Source organism: Chenopodium album, chromosome 4, assembly GCF_948465745.1.
Source record: "Chenopodium album chromosome 4, dcCheAlbu1.1, whole genome shotgun sequence".
Classification (NCBI taxonomy): Eukaryota; Viridiplantae; Streptophyta; class Magnoliopsida; order Caryophyllales; family Amaranthaceae; genus Chenopodium; species Chenopodium album.
Genome location: NC_137837.1, coordinates 72,501,778 through 72,522,250, shown reverse-complemented (window position 1 = coordinate 72,522,250; position 20,473 = coordinate 72,501,778). Strand labels below are relative to the sequence as shown.

The 20,473-nt window shown below is 36.9% G+C and overlaps 1 protein-coding gene and 2 pseudogenes across 1 annotated transcript; all 3 read right to left on the bottom strand.

The window, feature by feature from the left end:
• Nucleotides 1–4,708: 4,708 nt before the first annotated feature.
• LOC145628107 (L-type lectin-domain containing receptor kinase IX.1 pseudogene) lies at nt 4,709–6,789 on the bottom strand (annotated as a pseudogene).
• A 1,846-nt stretch (nt 6,790–8,635) lies between these two features.
• LOC145628106 (L-type lectin-domain containing receptor kinase IX.1-like) lies at nt 8,636–11,722 on the bottom strand. Its single transcript, XM_081680429.1, has 4 exons — nt 11,629–11,722; nt 11,080–11,415; nt 10,839–10,898; nt 8,636–9,639 (listed from the first exon to the last, which is right to left on the bottom strand). The coding sequence occupies exons 1-4, from the start codon at nt 11,720–11,722 to the stop codon at nt 8,636–8,638; spliced, it is 1,494 nt and encodes a 497-aa protein (XP_081536555.1).
• A 1,629-nt stretch (nt 11,723–13,351) lies between these two features.
• Nucleotides 13,352–15,468, bottom strand: LOC145628105 (L-type lectin-domain containing receptor kinase IX.1 pseudogene; annotated as a pseudogene).
• Between the last annotated feature and the right edge of the window lie 5,005 nt (nt 15,469–20,473).

The window sequence follows — 20,473 nt, the reverse complement described above, 5'->3', positions numbered from 1 at the left end:
TGACCACCTATCAAACCAAGACACCCACCAGATGAGTCCCCTGGAGCATCAGCTGAAACGTTGAACAGCGCTAGAAAAAAGGCAAGTCCATCACTATAGTTGTTAGAATCTTTGGTCAGCTCAATATCAAAAGAAAAGTGGGTGGTAAAGTTTGTTGTCTTGTTTGTGCTTTTATCCCAAAGGCGCACAGGGTGATTGTAGGATGCTCATCCGACACTTTGCTTGAGATTGTCAACTACATTATTTATAGTCAGCTGAATCAAGCCAGTGTAAAAAGTTGATTTTTTTGTTAAGATAATATTTGGTGTGTTTTGGTTGAAACTCGAACTAGGGAAGCTAAAGCTCAATGATTGTACATTTGAGACAATAAATAACAGCAAAATAAAGATACGAAAGATACTAGAGGTCATTGGGATGAAGTAGAATGATGAACTGAAGCTGCGAATTGATATGCTCATTTGTTTAGATTGGAATACAGAGCAAAAGCTACAAAAGAATGAAGAAAGGAAGATAAAATTATAGATTGGAATACAAAGCTTGGCTCACATTCACTTTTAAAAGTCCAGGTTACACTATATTCAGTTTTCATCTAGTAATATTTCAGTTTCAGTTAGTTTAAAATGTCAAACACAAACTACTCTTATAATCCTATGCTCTAAATTAAGGACCGTGTCTAACTAGTAACAACAAACCAAGTCATAGAAATCTAGACTGAAGAACAATAACTAAAATCCACATGTTTATTACGGATATTTAACGATGCTAACATTTATCGTGGAAAATACATACTCCCTTCGCCCTTAAAAACATAGTCCCGTTATCTATTTCACCCAACACGATTAACGTATGTGATATCCTACCACTTAGTCACACTCTCTTTCTTCATATCTTATGCAATAAAATAACTATTCTAGATTACAATACATTATTAGTTAAGTACATTACCAAGTCAATGGAAAAAGATTTTGCTCGCAAAAAAGAAAGAAACACACATTCAAACAGCAGTATTTGATATTGTAAGGTATATGAATAACACAGCAGTATTACATCTAGAATCCAATACATAATAGCATGATACAATACTAGAGTGAAATTACAGAAAATACTTCAATGTAGACAACTAGACATGTAGTACAACAGACTGTATGTATCTTCAGAGAGTTGTGATAATGAAATAATTTCAATATTTTTTACTTACAATAAAGACGTATTTATTTTTTACTTACAATAAAGACGTATTTACCAATTGAGTGTTAGGTGTAGTGGGGACTACACTTGGTAGGGAGGACTGTGTTCGATCCCCCGCAACAACAATTGAGAGGGGACTGGAACCTAACCACCCAAAACTGATCCCCGAATTCGGATTAGCCCAAAAGGGTGAACCGGGTAGAACATCAAAAAAAAATAAAGACTTATTTTCTTTCTTCAATCACTGGAATTTGCTCATCACCGCCGTCTAACATGCAACATGGTTAACATATTTGGGGTTTACCCAGAATCGCAAAATCAAATGTTGATATTAGAAGAGGGAATTAACCAAATTGATATTAGAAGAGGGAATTAATCCGATGATATTATACTTGGGTAACATCCAGAAACAGAGAATCGGAAAATCAATTTGCCGTGAGAAGATGGGTGTACTCCCAAGTTAAGATATATGGAGAGGATTCCAATTTTGTGTTTGTGGAGGACAGAAATCAAATTGGGGGAAAATAATAAGAACCCTAATACAAGTAAACAAACATATACTGAATACTGGTCAAGCACTCAAGTCTCAAGCGTAACGGTGGCAATTGCAAATAGAGAGGATTGACGGATTGTTAGATTGAGTGGGCAAGAGCACCGTGGCAGTGATTATAAAAATAGTTGTATGGAAATTAGAAACATATGGGGAAATGAGTAAAAATAAGGAAAAATTGCTCAAATTAATCTGAACTTTGCCTCATCCGTCAAAAATAATCCCAACTTTTGTTTATTATCTATCACTCTCAACTTTAGGGGTATTAATTTCTATTGCACCCAAATGACTTGCAACCGGTTAATCAGGTAAACATTGTTGACTTGTGATTAATTGCACACGTGTCGTATCATGATAGGCTTAAAAAAAAAAAAAAAAAAAAAAACCACGCACAGCCACCACCGTTAATCGCCGAAACCCTAACCCCGACCCTTAGTTTCACCGGAAAACGGTCGGACAACCCCCGACTTCCACTAAAAACCACCGGCCTTCCTCCACCACCCATCCCAGACCCTGGAAAAAACCTTAGCATAGTTGTTTTCGTGGCTAATTGACGGGGAAAGGGGGTGTCGTTTTCGTGGGAAGGGGGTGAAATTGAGGGTGAGGGAAGGGAAAGGGATGGATTTCGAGGGTGAGGGAGGGATGGGCGCCATTTCCGGCAACGGGGGAGGGGTTTTCGGGGGTGGGGGAAGGAAAGGGGTGAATTTCGAGGGAAGGGGGAGTGCTGGGCGGCGGATCTGGGGTTTTTGGGGTGGTGTTCGATGCAAGGGAGGGGTTTTTGGGGGTGGGGGAGGGGTTTTCGGGGGTGGGGGAAGGGGTGGGGTGGCTGGGCGGCGGTTTCCGATGGCGAGGGAGGGGTTTTCGGGGAGGGGGCCGAAATTCCGGCGGGGTGGGGGTGGGGGTGTGGTGTTTTCCGGGAAAGGGTAGAGGGCTGGGTTTGGTAGTTTTTTTTTTAATTTTTTTTTTATTTTTGTTTTCTTTTTTTTTTAATATTTTTTGGACCTATCACGTGTTGACACGTGTCTAGGTAACCTGCTACATCAGGTTGGTTGACCTGTTGGGTGCAATAGAAATTAATACCCCTAAAGTTGGGAGTGATAGATAATAAACGAAAGTTGGGATTAATTTCCGCGGATGGGGCAAAGTTCAGATTAATGGGAGCAATTTTTCCTAAAAATAATACTCCCAATTCGAATTTTTGAATATCTTATCCGAATTTGGATTTTGGATCAAATATCCAATTTGAAAAACCGGATATCAAATCTTGATATTGTTTTCAAAATTTGGAATATTCCATATACTACCTCCGGTCCAAATTATTTGCAATTTTAGAATATTTTATATCTCACAAATAATACCCTAAAGTTGCAAGTAATTTAGATCGGAGGTAGTAAGAGATTTGAAATATAAAAGTTGAAATACTCAAATGTATATAAAAATATAAAATGTCCTTATAAAACTCATCATGTGTTATAATACATACTTAATCTTATTACTATAATATTCTCAATATATTTGATGATAATTTTAATTGCCAAAAGACTACTATTTTGTTAAAATATGTTGTACATATGTGCGATAAAATTAGTGAAAGTTAGAAAATAGTCACAATCCATTTTATTACTTAATATTGAATAATACATATCTAAAACATCCGATCCGAAACAAATATCGGATATCCGAAATTTTTGAATCGGATTCGAGTATTAGAACTAAATGCACATTTCAATTCGGATATTCGTTTCATTCCATGAACAGGCCAGAAAGTAGTGTTAGTGGAACAGAAAAATAAGTTAGTAGTAGGTCCTTACTCCTTACTAAATAAGGAAATATTGCAATTATTATTAAACGAATTTAAAATTAAGTGTTGTGATTTTTATGAAACGGGGAGAGTATTATTTTAACCCAAAAACATTGAAATATAACCCTCTTTCAAGAAAGGATGGAAGGAGCACTATCGTACTTAGGGGTGTACAAAAACTGGTCCGGACCTGAAAACCGACCTGAACCGCACCTGTTAGGACCGGACCTGATCCGGGCTTGTAGATTCAGGTCCGGTCCCAGTCCTTGAAATTCAAGGATTTCAGGTTTCAGGACCGGTCCGGGTAAAACCCGGAATTTTGGACCTGAAACCGGTAAAGCTACTTTTTTTATTTAATAAGTCTAAATATGTCCACAAATAGGTCCAAACAGGTCTAAACAGGTCCATAAATAGGTCTAGACAACAAGTTAATAAACAAGTCAGCAGTTTTATATTATTTTTGAAAAAAAAAACGAAAAAAAATCAATAATCAGGTCTATTCATGACCAAACCCGAACCGGACCTGATTTTTCATGTCTGGACCGGAACCGGACCTGTTGATCCGTCTCCGGTCCTTAAAAATCAAGGATTCAGGTCCCTCTCCATGCAGGTCCGGGTCAGGTCCGGTCCGGTTTTGGACCGATGTACAACCCTAATCGTACTTAACCATGTCGCTTGTTGATTGAAAGGTCCTTAACCATGGGTGATGACATACATTTATGTACTTTTTTTTTTTTTTTTTAGAGGAAATACATTTATGTACATAATGTCTTGGTTATTTTGTCTATTACATGAATGACCTTAAATTGTACTCATGTACAACATGTTTACTTGTCTCAAGCAAATGCAGGTTGCTGCTACTATTTTGTGAATTAATTAAAGCCTTTAATTACTTTATATAATTGCATCAGCAGGGATAAGCAATGTTCGAAGTTGTTAGAACTTAATATAACTATATAAGTTATCAAATGACGCAAAAACAAAGAATTAAAAAAAAAACACCTTGGGTGTACATTCTTCATTTCTTAATGAATATTAATTGCACATTTGCACCAACATGGAACTGCAAAAAGAAATCTGACAGAAATTTGATCTTGTTTGAAAAGTAAAAGAATAACAAATTACTAACTCAAAATTCATTGAAATAAATATCAGACTGTTGAATAATATCAGACTGTTGCATAATCTACCATCAAAGGAGTAGCACCAGAAACAACTGGATGCGCTGATGAGGAGGTTGTGGTGCCAGCAGTACTGCTGCCTTTTAACACAGGGGAGGAAACGGCATATATAGGAGCTGGCTGTACATATGTTGGCGGAGTGCTATAGGTGGAAGCCGAGAGGTTGGTACGCAAGATAGACAAAGAAGACTCCTTGTTAAGAACATTTATAACCTTTCTTACAGTAGGACGTAAAGTGTCCTCAGAATGGCAACACGACAACCCAACAATCATCAAGCATTCCATTTCTTGAATGTCAAATTCTCCTTCTGCGAGTGTTTTATCAGCTGCATCAAGAAGACGGCCTTCTCTATAGAGCTGCAACACCCACTCTACCAGAGACACCTTACTAGGCTCTTCCTTGTGTTCAATAGCCCGCCTTCCACAAGCAATTTCAAGGGCCACCACCCCAAAACTGTATACGTCAGATTCTTTGCTGGATTTTCCTGTCATAACACACTCCGGGGCTAGGTAGCCTAAAGTACCAGCCAATACAGTTGTTTGTGATCCTAGACTGTGGTCCACGAGCCTAGCAAGCCCAAAATCTCCAAGCTTAGCATTGAAATTAGAATCAAGCATGACATTACTAGACTTGATATCTCTATGCAGCACACATTGCTCCCATTCTTCGTGGAGGTATAGCAAGGCAGATGCCAAGCCATATGCAATTTTGTACCTGTCTGCCCATGGTAAGATCGTCGTCCTCTTGCCTGCAAAAATATGGGAGTCAAGACTTCCATTAGGCATAAATTCATAAACTAGAAGCAATTCCTTTTTCTCATGGCACCAACCAAGAAGTTGAACCAAATTTTTATGCCTTAGACGACTGATAACCTTCACCTCTGATACATACTCCTTTTCCCCTTGTTTAGACCCCTTTGATATCTTCTTGACTGCAATAATCCGGCTTATATCAGACAAAAAACCTTTATACACGCCTCCAAAACCTCCCTGTCCTAACTTCCCTTCCTCGAGAAAGTTGCTAGTGGCACGAATAAGTTCATTGTAAGTGAACCTCCTTGGCCCAGTATCCTGGTCAAAATTCATGTTGTCGTTACTTCGCCTTGATCTCCTCCGCCCCCACATAAACACAACTGAGACTAATGCAATTATTAAGACACTGATTCCTGCTACAAGGCCACCAATCATTGCTGCTTTGCTATGACTCTGGCTGCTTGTCACAGCTGTGTGATTTTGCCATGGTACACTGATATCTGTATCTTCTAAGGTTGAGTTGAAGTCCCAAGAAAGGATGCTATGAAGTTCAACACTTGTACCAGTTGAAGCCGTGAACCCAACTCTGACTGTTTCTGGAAGAATGGAGCTTAAGTCAATGATATGCGAAAGGCTAGATTCCCCATTAAACACGGGATGATCATCATAAGTTAGGAAAACACTCAAATTCTTAGTTAAAGAATCATAAGTTATCCAAGAATTTGCTGTAGACCTATTTTTCAGTCCCCCATCCACTGTAACATTAACCTCGGAAACTACAGAAGTATCATCAATTCCCAAATGATCACCAATCGGATCATACCAATTCTTGAAGGTGTCAAATTCGACAGCAACAAATCGATATTTACTGGTAACATTGACAGCCACAACCAAACCAAGACACCTACCAAATGAATTCTCTGGAGCATACTCTGTAGAATCATCAAAAGGCGCTATGAAAAAAGTCATACCATCACCAAAATAATTAGTATTGCCTGCTGGTTTGATTTGGAATGAAAAGTGGGTGGTAAAGTCTGTTTTCTTGCTGGTTTTTTTATCCCAAAGACGGACAGGTTGATTATAGGATGCTCGTCCTGCACTTGCTTCAACAGTAGAACCCCTTGTACTCTTCGTCAATTGAATCACCCCATCTTCAAAATGTGTATCATTCTTGCAGGTAATATTCAGAGAACTATCTTGGTCGAAACTAGTGAAGTTAAAGAAAAGTGATTCAACATGGTTTAGGAAAAAAAGCAAGAAAACAAAAAATTGAAACACAAACTTCATACTATAACAGTGAATGATTGACAATGCAGAAAGACTGGGCTACAAAATTCTAAACAGAAGAATTACAAGGCTGCATTGCAAATTATTTGTACCATTAATAAGGTGAACAAAGCTTAAATCTACTATTAAACTCTGGCTTATTAATTTAATCAACCTTATTAATGTAATTTACTTGTAATTTCCCCAGCTGCAACTTATTGACCACGTGTCAATTCGTTTATATTATTACAAATAGTCTTCATTATTGGTCCTATAAAATTATAAATCAGCAAAAAAGGACAATAATGACAGAAGATTATATGGCTGGTGGTATTAACTAATGCAGTATAAAGACTTGAGCACTTGCCAAATTGATGACTTAAAATTTTCCTATGGGCGGCCGAATTGAAAAGATAGAATACTCTCATTGTTTATTTCCTATGGGCACCAATAACTAGTTATACCGATCGCCTCTATTATATATGAAATTACAAAAATACCCTTACTTAAATGTGATAATTGACTAATATTGGCTCTTAGATAAATTGATATTATGTATCATGAAGATCAACTTGTATTTTCTCTAGATATTGGATCTCGTAAAACTTATGCCTAACCATGTATAAGATGAACTAAAACTGGCCAAGAAGCATACCTGCCAGGTTTTACTTTGGTAGTCAGAAGAACCAGGCATATGACGCTGCATGAGTTGACACAATCAGATTGATCTTAGCAAACGATTAAGCATATGAAAAGCAAGTTATTGCTAAAGCTTTATCCACTTTCTGCTTCACATGCCTCGGTTTCCCTGACGCTCAAATCCAATACATCTACTGCTGCCACCAATACTGCAGTCTGCAGGAATTGTAAAATTCGGAGTAAAACCAGCTTCATATGATCCCAGAATACCCAAAGTACATATTAATGACCTTAAATACTTAGTAAGATCTAATATTTTGCTATATCATTCAAGTTGTAGGATAGTTATTAGTCGCTTTCAGCTAGATATAATTGCACCAGCAAAGTAATGTTTGATGTTGGTAGAAGTTATAAATATACTGTCAAATGAGGGGGAAAAAGGCCTTATTTGGTAAAGAAGTCTTCATTTTCAGCATGAATTTCAATTGAAGCAGAACACAAAATAACAGAAAGAAATCATTAATGGATTTATTTCATGAACATAATACTACCTCCGATCCAAATTACTCACAACTTTGGGGTATTATTTGTGAGATATAAAATATTCCAAAGTTGCGAGTAATTGGACCGGAGGTAGTACATAACAACAACCCCATTTAATAGTACGCGTTCAGAAAAAGTGATCTCGAGTCTTATATTCTTACATTGAGCCAATGACAGAGTAAAAGCTTTCCTGATGAGGGACTAATTTTTGGCAAATTATGGGGACTAGTAGGGTTCAAAAAATATTGTTAGAGATAAATCATAAAACAAATTTCTTTGATATTGTAAGGTATATGATAAACACAGCAGTATTACATCTAGAAACAAACACATAACAGTTTGATACAATATTAGAGTGAAAATTAAATTAAATTAATGCAGCACTGATACTTGAAGTTTCAGGAAATACTTCAATGTAGACATGTAGTACAGACTGGATGTATCTTTAGAGAGTTCCGATAATGAAATAATTTTAATGATTACCTTTTTTTTATATATATAATTGCAACAGCAGGGTTAAGCTATGTTCGAAGTTGTTAGAATAAGCTGTCAAATGAGGTAAAATTTTAAACAAACAAAAAAAGGCACCTTCGTGGGTGTTTACGGTCTTCATTTCTTCATGAATTTTAATTGCACCAACATGGAATTGCAGAAAAAAAAAATATATCTAACAAAAATTCAATCTTGTTTGAAAAGTAAAAGATTAACAAATTACTAACACAAATACATTGAAATAATTATCAGACTGTTTGCATAATCTACCATTAAAGGAGTAGCACCAGAAACAACTGGATGCGCTGATGAGGAGGTTGTGGTGCCAGCAATACTACTGCCTTTTAACACAGGGGAGGAAGCGACATAGAAAGGAGCTGACTGTACATATGTTGGCGGAGTGCTATAGGCGGGAGCCGAGAGGTTGGTAAGCAAGATAGACAAAGAAGACTCCTTGTTAAGAACATTTATAACCTTTCTTACAGTAGGACGTAAAGTGTCTTCAGGATGGCAACACGACAACCCAACAATCATCAAGCATTCCATTTCTTGAATGTCAAATTCTCCTTCTGCGAGTGTTTTATCAGCTGCATCAAGAAGACGGCCTTCTCCATAGAGCTGCAACACCCACTCTACCAGACTCACCTTACTAGGCTCTCCCTTGTGTTCAATAGCCCGCCTTCCACATGCAATTTCAAGTGCCACCACCCCCAAACTGTAGACATCAGATTCTCTGCTGTATTTTCCAGTCACAACACACTCTGGGGCTAGGTAGCCTAAAGTGCCAGCCAATACAGTTGTTTGTGATCCTCGATCATGGTCAACGAGCCCAGCAAGCCCAAAATCTCCAAGCTTAGCATTGAAATCAGAATCAAGCATGACATTGCTAGACTTGATATCTCTATGCAGAACACATTGCTCCCATTCTTCGTGGAGGTATAGCAAGGCAGATGCCAAGCCATATGCAATTTTGTACCTGTCTGCCCATGGTAAGACCGTCATCCTCTTGCCTGCAAAAATATGGGAGTCAAGACTTCCATTAGGCATAAATTCATAAACAAGAAGCAATTCCTCTTTCTCATGGCACCAACCAAGAAGTTGAACCAAATTTTTATGCCTCAGACGACTGATAACCTTCACCTCTGATACATACTCCTTTTCCCCTTGTTTAGATCCCTTTGATATCTTCTTGACTGCAATAATCCGGCTTATATCAGACAAAAAACCTTATTTGGTGTTTAAAGTCTTTATTCCTGAATGAATTTCAATTGCAGCAACCACATGAAACTGCAGAAAGCAATTGTCAATAGATTTTATGAACCAAAATATATATGTTTCTTGAGGAAAAGTAAAAGATTAACAAATTATTCACTCAATTTATTTGAAAATGCAGAGATCTATAATCTATATTACAGTGTATGATACCCTAAATAACATATATACATCCAAGCAAAATTTTATTAATGCAATACAGATGCTGGAAAGTGCATGAAGTTATACAATCAAGTGCAAACCACCAAGGGGAAACGAGGAAATACTAGTTGATTTTCATGATCAACAAAAATTGTCAATCATAAGGGTGTAAATGACATTTCCAGCATTTAAGTAGGGACAGTATGGTAAATTAGCCATTGACAGTTGGCATTCTTGCCATATCACTACTCCAGCTCACAATTACATAATTCACGCCGTTAACAACATCATTTTCCATCCAATTTTCTCTCTCCTCACTCTTCTCAATCACGCACTCAACAATGGAGGCAACTTCCAAGAGAAGAGTTCCCTGAATCGGCGATCGATATCAAACGTGAAAGCATTCCACCACCATCACCACAACCATAATCATCATCACAACCACCGTCATACATATTTCATCTCCTCTTTTCGCCATCGACGACCTCACTTCTACCATTAATCACCCATCTTCGAAAACCAAGCTCAATGGAGGGAGCTTGAATGGAGGACATGGTCACCCCTACCCTTAGGGGTTGACCATGCCATTAATTTCACCCTTTATTCATAGGGTTTTCGTTTAAGATTGGTGAAGGTGGGTGGAGATTGGGGAATCTTCAATGGTGGTGTCGGGTAAGCATCAATGGTGGTGGAGATGTGGAAGCTAGCTTCAATGGTGGAATGGAGGTTGATGAAGCTTTAATGGAGCAAGAAAGAGTAGGAAGCTTTTCAATGGTTAATGTCTAGTATTGCGATTACGGCGTCAAATGAAATGAGCTTCATCTTGCTGATTCATCAAGTGGGGGTCACAAAAGCTGAGGTGGAGAATATGATTGACAAATTATGTCAATCATGAAGATTAACTGGGCAAGCCCACATAAAGAATATAAAATGGGCAATTTTCTTCAAACAGATAAATCTAGAAAAAAGGCTAATCAAACTGTTGCATTCTTTAACAGCAAAGGAGCAGTACCGGAAACAACTGAGTGAGATGATAAGGAGTTTGTGGTGCCAGAACTAGAAGTACTGCTGCCTGTTAACCCAGAGGAGGATGAGATGTAGAAAGGCTCTAACTTTGTTGGTGGAGAGCTATAGGTAGGAACCGGGAACTTCGTAGGCAAGTTAGGCAAAGGAGACTCCATGTTAAGAACATATATAACTTGTCTTATAGTGGGACGGTAAGTATATTCAGGATGACAGCACCACAAGCCAACAATCATTTTTGGTAGATTCCCCATTAAATACAGGATTAGCATCATAGCTTAAGTAAACACTTAGATTTCTGGTAGAAGAATCATAAGTTATCCATGCATTTGTTGTACTCCTGTTCTTCAGGCCTTCAGTCACTGTAAATTCTGCTTTTGAATATACAGAGTTGACATTTATTCCTACATGATCATTACTCAGATCCCCTGACTCACTTGGATCCCAATAATTGTGGAAGGTATCGAACTCAACAGCAACAAATGGGTATGTACTCGTAACATTGTAAGAATGGTCAGGACTAGATTGACCGCCTATTAAACCAAGACACCAACCAGATAAGTCCCCTGGAGCATCAGCTTAAACATTGAACAGCGCTTGAAAAAAGGCAAGTCCATCACCAAAGCTGTTAGAACCATGGTTTTATCACAAAGGTGCACAGGCTGACTGTAGGATGCTCGCCCTATACTTCCACTGAGACTTTCATTTCCTTTTTTGACAGTCAGCTGAATCGCACCATATATAAGATTTGTATCATTCCTTGAGTATATATTTGGTGCTTTGGTTGAAACTAGAGAAATTAAAGCTCAACGATTGTACATTTGAGACAATAAACAACAACAAAATAAAGAAATGAAAGATAGTAGAGGTCATTGGGATGAAGCATAATGATGAACCAAAGCTGCAAATTTATATGCTCATTTCTATACATTGGAATACAAAGCTTGGCTCACATTCACTTAGAAAAGTCCAGGTTACACTATATTCAGTTTTCAGCTAGTAATATTTCAGCTTCAGTTTGTTTAATATGTCAAACACAAACTACTCTAATAATCCTATGCTATAAATAAAGGACCATGTCTAACTGGTAACAACAAACTAAGTCGTGGAAATCACTAGTTCAAATTTAGAGCCTCATACTAAAAGTCAATGATATAACTATTCTAGATTGCAAAACATTTATACATTGCATGTACCAAGTCAATGTAAAAAACCATTTTGCTCTCAAAAAAAAAAAAAAATGGGTTCAACTCATGAGCTAGGTGCAAAGAGAAAAGACGTATATGCATATACTTTTCTCCATTCCCAAAATGTTTCACAACTATTACACGTACTAATGCAGAATTAATAGTACGTGATCTGAAAAAGAGATCTCTAATCTTAAATTCTTAAAACGAGCCAACGACAAAGTAAAAGCTTTCCTGATGAGGAACTAATTTTTGGCAAATAATGGAGACTAGCAGGGTTCAAGAAATATTGTTAGAGATAAATCATAAAACAAATTTCTTAAATATTGTAAGGTATATGATTAACACAGCAGTATTACATCTAGAAACCAATACATAACAACATGATACAATACTACAGTGGACACAAAGTTAAATTGATGCAGCATTGATACTTAAAATTACATAAAATACTTCAATACTTCAAAGATAAATTACAGACTGTATGTATCTTCAGAGAGTTACGCTATTGAAATAATTTTAATAAATACTACATACCTTTTTTTTTTTACTTACAATATAAAAACTTGGCATAAATTGGCTAATCAGACTTCAGCACTGCATTCCCAAACAACAGGGGAGAAGAGCCATCACAATAACTGGCCGAGAGGAAGAACATGTAGCTCCGTTACTGCTTGTAAATCCAGAAGAAGATGTGATCTAGAAAGTATCCATATTCGTTATTGATTTTCATACTGCCTTTATATAGAAAGATGTTGCTAGTCGAGTATATACACAAGTTCAACCTATCCTTTTCCTGTACATAAGCTAGAGTAAGCCATAGGACCCATAGCTTTGCAATAGCATATAGATAAGTTGGCCACCAAGAGGGTAGGGATTGGTAAAACACTGAGAGTTTCTTTCTATTTCTTCCTTAAGCGTGGGTGATGACATACATTTATGTACTTCATGTCTTAATTAATTTGTCTATTACATAAATGTCCATAAATTGTACTCATGTACAACATTTTTACCTGTTTCAATCTAATGCACGTTGCTGCTACAGTTTTGTGAAGTTATTATAGCATTTAATTACTTGATATATATAATTGCAACATCAGGGTTAATCAATGTTCGAAGCTGTCAAATGAGGTAAAAACAAAGAATTAAAAAAAAAAACACCTTAATGGGTGTTTACATTCTTCATTTGTTCATGAATTTTAATTGCACATTTGCACCAACATGGAACTGCAAAAAGAAATCTGACAGAAATTTAATCTTGTTTGAAAAGTAAAAGATTAACAAATTACTAACTCAAAATTCATTGAAATAAATATCAGACTGCTGCATAATCTACCATCAAAGGAATAGCACCAGAAACAACTGGATGCGCTGATGAGGAGGTTGTGGTGCCAGCAGTACTGCTGCCTTTTAATACAGGGGAGGAAGCGACATAGAAAGGAGCTGGCTGTACATATGTTGGCGGAGTGCTATAGGTGGAAGCCGAGAGGTTGGTAAGCAAGATAGACAAAGAAGACTCCTTGTTAAGAACATTTATAACCTTTCTTACAGTAGGACGTAAAGTGTCTTCAGGATGGCAACAGGACAACCCAACAATCATCAAGCATTCCATTTCTTGAATGTCAAATTCTTCCTCGAGTGTTTTATCAGCTGCATCAAGAAGACAGCCTTCTCCATAGAGCTGCAATACCCACTCTACCAGACTCACCTTACTAGGCTCTTCCTTGTGTTCAATAGCCCGCCTTCCACATGCAATTTCAAGGGCCACCACCCCAAAACTGTAGACATCAGATTCTCTGCTGGATTTTGCAGTCATAACACACTCTGGGGCTAGGTAGCCTAAAGTGCCAGCCAATACAGTTGTTTGTGATCCTCGATTATGGTCAACGAGCCTAGCAAGCCCGAAATCTCCAAGCTTAGCATTGAAATTAGAATCAAGCATGACATTACTAGACTTGATATCTCTATGCAGCACACATTGCTCCCATTCTTCGTGGAGGTATAGCAAGGCAGATGCCAAGCCATATGCAATTTTGTACCTGTCTGCCCATGGTAAGACCGTCGTCCTCTTGCCTGCAAAAATATGGGAGTCAAGACTTCCATTAGGTATAAATTCATAAACAAGAAGCAATTCCTCTTTCTCATGGCACCAACCAAGAAGTTGAACCAAATTTTTATGCCTCAGACGACTGATAACCTTCACCTCTGATACATACTCTTTTTCCCCTTGTTTAGACCCCTTTGATATCTTCTTGACTGCAATAATCCGGCTTATATCAGACAAAAAACCTTTATACACGCCTCCAAATCCTCCCTGTCCTAACTTTCCTTCCTCGATAAAGTTGCTAGTGGCACGAATAAGTTCATTGTAAGTGAACCTCCTTGGCCCAATATCCTGGTCAAAATCATCATCCATATTAATATTTTTGTCATCGTTACTTTCCCTGGATCTCCTCTGCCTCCACACAAATGCTACTGATCCTAATCCAATCATTAAAACACTTGCACCAACTACAAGGCCACCAATCAGTGCGGCTTTGCTATTACTTTGCCGACCTGTTTCAATTGGTGATTGATTGCTTTTGTGGTGTTTCTGAGGTGATGGGCTTGGTGCACTTACATCAAGATCTTCTAAGGTTGAGTTGAAGTCCCAAGAAAGGATGCTATGAAATTCGGAATACGTACCAGTTGCAGCAGAGAACCCAACTCTGACTGTTTCCGGAAGAATTGATCTTAAGTCCATGAGATTCGAAAGGCTACATTCCCCATTAAACGCATGACGAACATCATAAGTCAGAAAGACACTCAGATTCTTCGTTACAGAATCATAAGTAATCCAAGCATGTGCTGCAGTCCTGTTTTTCAGGCTACTAACCACATCAGCAGCAACTACAGACTTTACAGAAGTATCATCAATTCCCAAATGATTTTTACTGGATCCCATGAATTCTGAAAAGCATCGAATTCAACAGCAACAAATTGGTATTTGCTGGTAACATTACAAGATTTGGCATCACCACCGACCAAACCAAGACATCCACCACTTGAATGTTCTGGAGCATATTTAGTAGTCTCATCAAAAGGCGCTATGAAAAAGGCAATCCCATCACCAAAAGAGTTAGGATTATTGCCAACTGGTGTAATCTCAAATGAAAAGTGTGTGGTAAAATTTGTTATCTTGTTGGAATTTTTATCCCAAAGATGGACAGGTTGAGAGTAGGACGCTCGTCCTACACTACCACCGCCACTCTTTGTGAGCTGAATCGCCCCATTCGCAGTGAACGTATCATTCATATAGCTAATACTTTGTGAACTATATTGGTCGAAACTAGTGAAGTTAAAGGAAAGTGATTCAACATGGTTAACAAATAAAAGCAAGGAAACAAAATTATGTAACACACACTTTATAAGGTTTCTTCTTGATAATTGCATAATTGCATTTTATTTGTACCATGAATAAGGTTAACAAAGCTTGATTTTAATGTAATTTAATGATAATTTCCAGCTGCAATGTACTCGTCAATGGTCATATAAATAAATAAAAGAACAATGACAGAAAAACATGGCTGGTCGTAATAATTTAATAATTTGAGAATCAACGCATAAAGACTTGAGCACGTATTTGACAATTAAGTTCATGACCTTTGAAAGTTTCAATGGAAAAATTCAAATCCTATATATGGTCTAAGAAAATTAAAATCATAGAAAGTTCCTTGATAAATGCTCAAATAACCAACCATTAAACCCAAAAATTTTCTATATGTAATTAATATTTTCTAGAAAATATATGCCCCGTGCTTAAACACTTGTATATCCTACGGAGTAGTAAGTTAATAAGTTAGGAATTGATAAAGTTATGATAAAAATCAAAGTGTATCGGATATTCAAGAACGAAGAGTCCTTATAAAGTGTGTGTTACATAATATGAGCAAGGTGCAAAGAGTCCAACACATTTTATATACTACCTCCGTTACAGGTTATGTGCAGCGATTACACATTTTTCCTCTCTGCTTTATGTCAAATCGTTGCACATAACCTGTAACGGAGGTAGTAGATACTTTCAAGTTCTTCATTCTCAATATACTTTCAAGGGACACTTAAAATAGTTTAGGAGTATTTTCATACGTATATAGTTCACACTATGGTCTCATGATCGACATTGGAACAAACACTGGCTATGGATTAGAATTTTATGAACCTACAATTCGAATCACGATTTCAATAAAAAAAATATATAGTTGTAATCATTATTATATTGTAGTTATAACAAGCTTTTTTAATTACAATAAAAGAGTAGGTTTATCCAAATTTATTTATTTCTCTTTTTAACCAAATTGACTTTATTTCAAAATTAGTGTACTGAACACTGGCTATGGATGATCATGGATCAATTTAATCATATTGGTGTAAAGATTAGCACCTTTGTGTTATATTGGTATAGAAATTGTTGGTGACATGTTGGTATAAAATTAGAAAGTGATAACAAATTGATATAAAAGCTAACCAAAAGGCGACATATTTATTGGTATAAAAATAAACAAATGACGATATATTGGTATTTAACTTAGCAAGTGACAACGTTTAATCCTTTTTCTAAACAGAATAACAAGCGCACGCTTATTGTACACATGCATGTAATTCTTATATTCTTGTAAGTTGTAACTTTAATCTATTTTTTTTTTGTACCTTTTTTTTTGTTTTAAATATTCATTATACTACCTCCGTTAAATATTATGTGCAACTTTAGAATATTTTATATCTCACTAATAATACCCCAAAGTTGCACATAACAATTAACGGAGGTAGTATAATTTTATTTTATTTTTTAAAGAAGGGAAAAGAAATTAAAATATGAGAATATAGAGGAATATTTAAAATTATGCATAAAAATTAATTAAGAAAATTTACAAGATCAAGATTGATTACTTACATTTTTTTTTTTTTGAAAGAACCGTTAGTCGGGCAATATTATTAAATCATATCAATTTCCGCCAAAGTTACATTAAGCTCTCAATATCTTGCAATATTCAATACAATTCCCCCGTATTTTATTATTATCTCCATTTTCTTTTTATGTCCGTATTTTATTACTTCATTTTTTCTTGTTTTTGAAACTTTTAATAATATTTTATAATTTTCCTCTCCACTAGTGATCTCCTCACATCATATTAAATATGTTTCATATTCTCTCTCCACATTTTGGCTTTTTAAATTTTTCTATTTTTCAACCAACTCCACTTCCATCATATTTTTATTAGTATTTTCTACTCCCTCCATCCCCGAAAGAACGACCCTTTTGGGTTTATTTCGCGGGTATTAATAAAGTTAAATAAAAGAAGTAAAAGTATATTGGAAAGATAAATTTACATGGGGTTTACAAAAAAGTAAAGAGAGACATAAAGCAGAGAGGAAAAATGTTTAAAATTAGGAATTCATGACAAAAATAGTGTTTTTGTCATGAATTTCTAATTTTATACAATTTCCAAGAATATATTTAATGCTTATATATAGCCCTAAGGGCTACATATAACATTACCCTAAAAGTATATGGGAAAAAAAATTATATGGGGAAGCTAATTTTGCACAAATATTGTTGCAAATTGGTGGGTATTTTAATGCTAACTAGTCTTTTGACCCGTGCAATGCACGGGTTATTCATAAAAAATTGCATTGCAAGATGAATTAGGAAATATCAATAAGCCATTGGTTATAATGTGATCAAAAATATGATTAGGAAATTTAATTTTTGGAATTGTAATTGAAAATGGGGATTAAATAAAAGTGAAAGGGTTAAAATTAAAGAGTGAAAAGCAAAGGGTTGAATTGAAGAGGGGAGATGAAGATGAAGTGTATGTAGAAGATGAAGCATATAACTTGAATGAAAGAATTAAAGAAATATAGTGTAATAAAGAATTAATTAATAGTGTAAGAAGACATGTGGCATTTAGGTTAGAGAAAAAGATATTGAAGGGTAATAGGATAGAGACATGTGTTAATCTTGGTTATAGTTTTTAAATACTAAGTATAGATGGGTCATTCTTTTTGGGACTAAAATTAGACCAAATGGATCGTTCTTTCTGGGATGGAGGGAGTATTATTCTTTATAAAACTTTGTGCGTGGAGAAATGGAGCAAGTAATAATTGAAAGGAGTATACAAATTAATTAAATTTACTCCTAACTTCTTAATTATTAAAAATAACATCAGGGCGGTGGAGGCACGGTGCAAGTTGGGCGACGGCACGGGGTCTCCATAAAAAAAAGGGGTCTAAATTAGTGCATAGCAGTAGTTGGAGCAGAGCATATTTTAGCTAAGCATAGAAAATTTGAGTAGAGCATATTTTATTATTATTATTATTATTATTATTATTATTATTATTATTATTATTATTATTATTATTATTATTATTATTATTATTATTATTATTATATCTTAAAAACAGACAAAGTCATACAACCTTAAAAAGTTAGTGGGTAGCCGAGATTCAATCTGGGCCCCCACTCCTCTAGGTATAGCAAATCCAATCCTAGTAAATATATGAGCAGCAGCACGTGCCCCAATGCCTTGCGCCGTCGAGAATTTTTGAACCCGCTTCAGCAATGCAACAACCTCTTTCTCTAATTCCCCAAGTGAAGAAAAGGAGAAGGGAACGAAACCATATCCAATTGCTTGACCTCGAGCTTTATACTTAACCTGCTTCCGATGAGCCGCATCAGCCACAACCCGCCCAGGAATGAAGTCAGATAGCCCTGACTGTGTCAAAGGAGAACACCCTATCAAATCAACACAGACATCGTGACCACGATCCCAGGAATAAAGTAACACATCCGCTGATCTAAGAGCCTCGTCGTTCCCTCCAGACAACCCAATGTCAACCTCTTTTCTTGTTAAAATCCCATAACGATAGCAAACATCAAGGGTGTTATTATTATTATTATTATTATTATTATTATTATTATTATTATTATTATTATTATTATTATTATTATTATTATTATTATTATTATTATCATCATCATCATCATCATCATCATCATCATCATCATCATCATCATCATCATCTCAAAAACAAAAGTCATACAACCTACAATAAATTAGTGGGAAGCCGAGATACAATCTGGGCCCCCATTCCTCTAGCTATTGCAAATCCTACCCTAGTGAAGATATGAGCTGCAGCACGAGCCCCAATGTCTTGCGTCGTCGAGAACCTCTGAATCCGCTTCAGTAACGCAAAAGCCTCTTTCTCTAATTCCCCAAGCGAAGAAAAGGAGAAGGGAATGAAACCATATCCAATCGCCTGACATCGAGCTTCATACTTAACCCGCTTCCGATGAGCTGCATCAGCCACAACCCGCCCAGGAATGAAGTCAGATAGCCTTGACTTTGTCAAAGGAGAAGACCCTGTCAAATCAACACAGACATCGCGACCACGATCCCAAGAATAAAGTAACACATCCGCGGGTCTAAGGGTCTCGTCGTTCCCTCCGGCCAACCCAATGTCAACCTCTTTTCTCGCTGAAATCCCAGAACGATAGCAAACATCAACAAGGGTATCCCGAACAAAATTATGCCGATGTTTAATACCCACAATACCAGCACAAGACACCGCGTGATCATCGAAAATATCTCCAGCAAAAACCCTCGAACAAGAAGAGCCCAACGTCGAGATAGAGAACAATGGAACACCCAATCGATAGGACAACACACAGCGATAAGTCTTGGCGTTCATCGTCTGACCCAACCCTGAAATAGGAACCGCCCGAAGTCAAGTAGAGGTGTGATCACTCTGCTGTGATTTCCATAATGCTGATTGTCGAGGAGTTAAAGAATAAGCAGATTCTGCAGAAGCGGTAACCTTTGTGAAATATATATCTGCCAATTTCTTCATGAGTTTAGGGGCAGCGACCTCACTAGGATTACTCAAAATGTCAGACTCCACTGTTCCATTAAACAGACTCAACGCATCCTCAAAGGCTCGTCCAAGACCAACAATACCAGCATGCTGAAGAAGTTGCGTCTGCAACCCAGATGACTATAACCGAGAAGCAAGAAAAGCATAGTGACGAACATCACCTGCAGAATAAACACCAAGCCCTCCAAATGCAAATGGTAAGGTGGCAAGTCGTCACTACCAATCACCAAACCCAGGCCCCGAAGCAGTAACAATACGCTCCATGGAAGATCGAAGAGTTGCATCAAAAGTGCGCTGAGCCACCTCAAAAGTACTAGGAGGACAAGTACGCAATGCAAAGTAGAGTTTTGAAACTCCAGTACATGCCCTAAGTAACAACAGCTCACACTGAGGATCATCGAGCATAGCGACCTTATCCATAAGGGCAATGGTCTTGGTCACCCTCTGCATCACAAGCTCACCACTAAAACCAGAATCGGAACTAGAGGAACCTCCAAGCAACAACAGCTCACACTGAGGATCATCG